Raw genomic sequence first — 5,420 nt, 5'->3', positions numbered from 1 at the left:
TGGCTAACTCATCATCCGACCATGCACTTCTGTTACTTTTTGGCCCCAGTATTACATGCTTAGTATAACCCCTTTCAACAGGAGAACATAGAACTGGTTGAAAAGTCAAGGATTTGACTAATTTCCAAAGAAAGGAAGGGAATGTAGGGCCAGGCCAGGCCAGCTAGATGGAGACGGCCAATCAGTGGGGCAAGTATATATTTACTGAGGTGAGTTGCAATCCCATTGGCCACCTGTGTGTGGGCCGGGCTCAACCACCTCTATAAAGGCCGGTGTGTGAGGCTGGGGCGGTGTAGCAGGAAGAGTTAGAGTAGGGGGTAGCAGAAGCCATTAGAGTTGCCATTAGGGGAGCCATTGGGAGCCATTAGGGTATTGGTAGGAGTGGTACTGTTGGGGTTGTGGAGAGTAACAGCGCCCTTTTAGTCATCAGGAGCGTCAGGAGTGGCATTGCTGGGAGCCTTGTCCCGGGGAGAGGTCTCAACTGGAGCAGCCTCGCCGCCCCGAGCAGCGGTGCCACCCTGAGCAGCGGTGCCACCCCGAGTGGCCTCGCCACCTGAGCAGCAGCGCTGTCACAAGATAGTCAGGGAGTGGCCTCATCAGGAGCAGCCTCGTCCCTGGGAACGGCCTCATCTGCAACGGCCTCCTGGCCCCGAGCTGCAGAGCCACCCCAGTAGTGGCTCTGTCACTAGACAGTCAGGGAGCGGCCTCATCAGGATCGGCCTCGTACAGGGGAGTGGACTCATCTGCAGTGGCCTCGCCATACCCAGGCAGCGGCGCCTCCTCGAGCTGCTGTGCCGCCTGAGCAGCGGCTCTGTCACTAGATGGTCGGGGAGCGGCCTCATTAGGATAGGCCCCATCCCAGGGAGTGGCCTCATCTGCAGCAGCCTTGCAGCCCTGAGGTGCGGCACCGCCCCAGCAGCAGCACTGTCACAGTTGGGGAGTGGCCTCGTCAGGAGCAGCCTCATCCTGGGGAGTGGCCTCATATGCAGCGGACTCACCACCCTGGGCAGCAGTGCTGGCTCAAGCGGCCCCACCGCCTGAGCAGCGGCGCTGTCACTACACAGTGGGGAAGCGGCCTAATCTGCAGCAACCTCGTCCCAGGAAGTTGCCCCCTCTGGAGCGGAGTCACCGCGAGCGGCTTCATCGCCAGCAGCCTCCTCTGCAGCGGCCTCGCCGCCCAGAGCAGTGGCGCCACCACGAGCGGCCTCACTGCCCGGGCAGCGGCGCTGTCCCTAGATGTCCGGGGAAAAGCCTAGTCAGGAGCGGCCTCATCCCGGTAGCTGCCCCAACCAGAGCGGCCTCGTCTGGGGAGAGACCTCGTTGGCAGCGGCCTCATTGTGAGCGGCCTCATCCAGAGCGGCCTTGTTGGAAGCGGTGCCGCTTCTCACGCAGTCACGAGTCTGGGGAGCATCCTTGGGAGGAGCGGACTCATCCAGGGTGCGGCCTTTGGCAGCAGCCTCGTCGTGAGTGGCTTCTCCAGGTATGGCCTTGTCAGTAGCAGCCTTGGCCCAGGGAGTGGACAGTGGTACAGTGAGGGTGAGGCAGGGAGACTCCAGGAAGGACCTCAGGGCAAGGAGGCGGTGGCCCCCAGCAAGGCTCGGGCACCTACCGGTCAGTTTGATTTCTGATGCATGGCGCCAAATAAAGCTTTGCTTGATTTTTGCTTTGTGTCAGTCTCGTTCCTTTGATCATGGACCCTAACACCATCCTGGAGGGTCTGTCAGCCAGGGCTTTGGGGACAGAAATCTGCAAACACAGACTCGGGATAGGGTTCTGGGTGACGTGATGGGAGGCCTGATCTGGGGACCATGAGGGCAGTGCCACGGGATCTGAAATTAGTTCAAAGGGGAGGCGGGAATGCATGCTTTACTGTCTGGATTGTGTGTCTCGGTTGGCCATGGAATGTAGTGGTAGCCTCATGGGCCCATGGTAGATTCTGCCTCTGAGAGGATTCTGCCTGTCTCTGAAGGGTTTGGTTTCTTTCAGGGGGAAGGGAAGAGTGCTCTTTTCTGTCTCACGGGTCCCGTGATAGCAGAGATTCCAGAGTCGGTTTCTGGGTGAGGATTTGGGCCTAGGGGCATTTATAGCCCCATATGTGGGCTCCTGGTCCAGCTAACAAGGGGGCTGTTTTGAAAGCGGGCTCAGGCTGAGGGTCACAATGCTTGTTTGTGACCAGCGAAGCCCTCCTGAGTGGGCGTGGACTCATGTTCGATGCAGCTTGCTCCCACTCTGTGGGTTAGACCAGAATCCCCACAGCAAGCTTTTCCTGTCGTAGGGAAGGAGGAGTGCATTTTGATGATTGATTTACCCCCATAGGCCGGGATTTGAGCTGTGGTCTGGGCACAGACGCCTAAATACCCAGGTTGGGTCTAGATAACAGTCTTTGGTCTTGGCATGTCCCTCTGTGGGATATGGGGCCCGCTAACTGGGGGGCTGATGGAAGTTCGTGGCTCACACTGTGTCAGACAAGGCATTAGTGCATAGGGCAGCGTAGGGCATTAGGTGCTCGCTCACGCTGGATTTTGTGTTCATGATAGCCGATGAATGGAGGGATGGCCTTATGAGGCCATGAATGTCTTCCCAGGCTGGGGCTTGTGAGCTGCTCCCAACAGCACGCTTTTTTTCTGCGGGAAAGGAGGAGTCCGTTTTGATGGCACCAGTGTCCCCCAGATGGAAATACATCGTAGCAGAAGTCACCACATGGATGCCTGTAAAGCCCAGTGCCACTTACCCTTCCAGGCTAGGAAGTGGTGGCTCTGGAGAAAAGTGCCCAGGGGGCTGAGGTGACAGGAAACCTCATTCTGATGGGTGACAAGGCTGGCTTGTGTCCAGGGAGACCTTAGAATGTGGCAGGGATTCTGGTGGCAAGCAATATTGTCCTCCCCTGAGAGCTGGACGCAGCTCCCAGAACCAGGTTGCCTTCTGGTGACAGGAGGTGCCTGTTCTGTGGCTCATGGATCAAGTGTTGGACCACATGTAGTTATTCCAGAGTTTGCCTCTGGAGGCAGATGCCTAAAAACCTAAGCTAGGGTTCCATTGATGTCATAGTGGCCTGACAGTTTCCATCTTCTGACTCCGAGCCATTGACCTGGGTGTCTGCCTGTAGGTAGGTGTCTGACATGTGTCCAAATGTGCATTTTTCCCAAGGTGGCCAATGAATTTGGGATGGGCTCAGAGGAATTTCAGGTGTCTCCCAATCTGGAGGGTGTGTGCAAATGTGACGGGCAGAGTTTCCTTCGGGTGGGCAGGCAGAGTCCTGTGGTGTGGCTCCAGAGGCTCCATCCTTGAGGGCCTGTTGGCCAGGGCTTTGGGGAAAAAATATGCAAACACAAACTTGGGATAGGGTTTAGGGGCGAGGTGATTGCAGGCCAGATCTGCAGACTGTGAGAGCAGAGCCATGGGATCTTAAATTTGGGCGACGGGAGTCCCGACCACATGCTTTTCTGTCTGAGTTTTGTGTCTTGTTTGGCCATGGAATGTAGCGGTAGCCTCATGGGGCCATGGGAGATTCTGCCTGTCTGATGATTCTGCCAGGCTCCCAAGGTTTTGGTGTCTTTTGTGGGTAAGCAAAGAGTGCTGTGTAGGGGCATTATTTGCCAGAGGAACTGTAATCCCCGGATATAGGGGCAGAACAGGCCAGATAGCCATATCCAATCAGTGGGGTGCGCATATATTAACTGTGGTGAGTTGAAAGGTCATTGGCCACTTGTGTGTAGTCTGGACTCAACCACCTCTATAAAGGTTAGTCTGTGAGCCTTGGAAGGGGGAGAAGTAGGAGGAATTAGAATAGCCATTAGAGAAGTTGGAGGAGTTAGAATAGCCGTTAGAGAAGTAGGAGGAGTTAAAATAGCCTTTAGAAAAGTAGGAGGTGGAGGGCGAATGGGTGGCTCAGTGGGCTAAGCTGCTGCCTTCAGCTCAGGTCATGATCTCAGGGTCCTGGGATCGAGTCCCGCATTAGGTTCTCTGCTCAGCAGGGAGCCTGCTTCCCTCTCTCTCTCTGTCTAGTTGTGATTTCTCTCTGTCAAATAAATAAATAAAATCTTTTTAAAAAAGAAAGAAAAGTAGGAGGAATTATAATTGCCGTTAGAGAAGTAGGAGGAGTTAGAATAGCCTTTAGATAAGTAGGAGGAGTTAGAGTAGTCATTAGAGAAGTAGGAGGAGGTAGAATAGCCATTAGAATAACAGAATAGCCATTAGAGTGGCCATTTGAAGCTGTTAGGGTAATCTTAGGAGAGATAGCATTGTGGTCATCAGGAGCAGCACTGCCCCGAGCCACGGCCTCCCTTGAGTGGCTGGATGGAGCTCCCTCACCAGAGCAGCGTCATTCCAGTGAGCAGCCTGGTTGGCATGCAGCCTCATCATCTAGCGGCCTCCTCCAGATCAGCCTCTTCACCATCAAGCACGGCCTTGCCAGAGTGGCCTCTTCATCATCGGGAGTGGCCTTGTCTGAAGTGGCCTCTTCATTGTCGGGAGCGGCCTCGTCTGGCTTGTGGCCTTGTCTGGGGAGCGGCCTCCTCTGGGGAGTGGCCATGTCGGAGTGGCCTCATTGGGGGCAGAGGCTGTGTCATCAGGCTTGTTATCCTCATCATCCTCGCGTCTTTTTCATTGGGAGCGGCTTCCTCGTCATTGTCGCCTCTACATAAGGGATGGTCCTGACCGATCTGTTTGGTTTCTGATGCTTGGTGTGAAATAAAGCTTTTCTTGATTTTCACTTTGGGTTAGTCTCGTTCCTTTGATCACGGACCCTAACATTGGCAGCTGGTCTTGGATCAAAGAATGAGAATTGAGCCAGCATCGGAATTTATTGGAAACACCTCTGGAGGTGTTGGGATCTTACCTGTCTGTCTCTCTGGTTGGAGCTCCAGGGTATGGCCCACCAGGGAGAAGTTGGACTAGCCATGCTCCCCAGGACTGGACTGGATGCTGGGACGCCCCATTCCTCTGTTGATAGATCGAGAGGTGCTTTAAGTCCCCCTGGGTGGTCGGAGTGGGTTTCAAGTCCCCCTAGATGGTCAGGGGTTCATGTTCCCCTAGGCGGATACCAGGGGGTTCAAGTCCCCCTAGGCAGTCAGGGGGTTCAAGCCCTCAAGGCGGTCATCGGTGGTTCGAGTCCCCCTAGGCGGTCAGGGGCTTTGAGTCCTCCTAGGAAATCCCCACCAGTGGGAGGACCGCTGGGCCTGCAGTTGTCTTTTTGTTGTCTGTCGTGTTGTTGTTGTTGTGCTTGAAGGAATGGGGCAAGCAGAGAGTAAGGGGACTCTAACTTTCATCTCTCTGTTCCTCATAATAGATGTGGGGTTTCTTCCTCACTCATTTCCTGTGTTAAGGGCTATAACTGGAGCCAACTGGGGTTAGTCTAACTCGGGACAGAGACTCTAAGGAATAATCCCAAGCAGCCACTGAAACTCTCTTAGTTTCGGGGA

The 5,420-nt window shown here is 54.9% G+C and overlaps 1 protein-coding gene across 1 annotated transcript; it reads right to left on the bottom strand.

Moving 5' to 3' along the window:
• Positions 1–693: 693 nt before the first annotated feature.
• LOC123935796 (brain acid soluble protein 1-like) lies at positions 694–4,362 on the bottom strand. The gene is made up of 4 exons (XM_045996600.1): positions 4,312–4,362; positions 1,317–1,502; positions 1,092–1,232; positions 694–924 (listed from the first exon to the last, which is right to left on the bottom strand). The coding sequence occupies exons 1-4, from the start codon at positions 4,360–4,362 to the stop codon at positions 694–696; spliced, it is 609 nt and encodes a 202-aa protein (XP_045852556.1).
• Positions 4,363–5,420: the final 1,058 nt, after the last annotated feature.

This window comes from Meles meles, chromosome Y, assembly GCF_922984935.1.
Source record: "Meles meles chromosome Y, mMelMel3.1 paternal haplotype, whole genome shotgun sequence".
Classification (NCBI taxonomy): Eukaryota; Metazoa; Chordata; class Mammalia; order Carnivora; family Mustelidae; genus Meles; species Meles meles.
The sequence above is the reverse complement of the archived record's forward strand: the minus strand, read 5'-3'. Positions and strand labels throughout refer to the sequence as shown.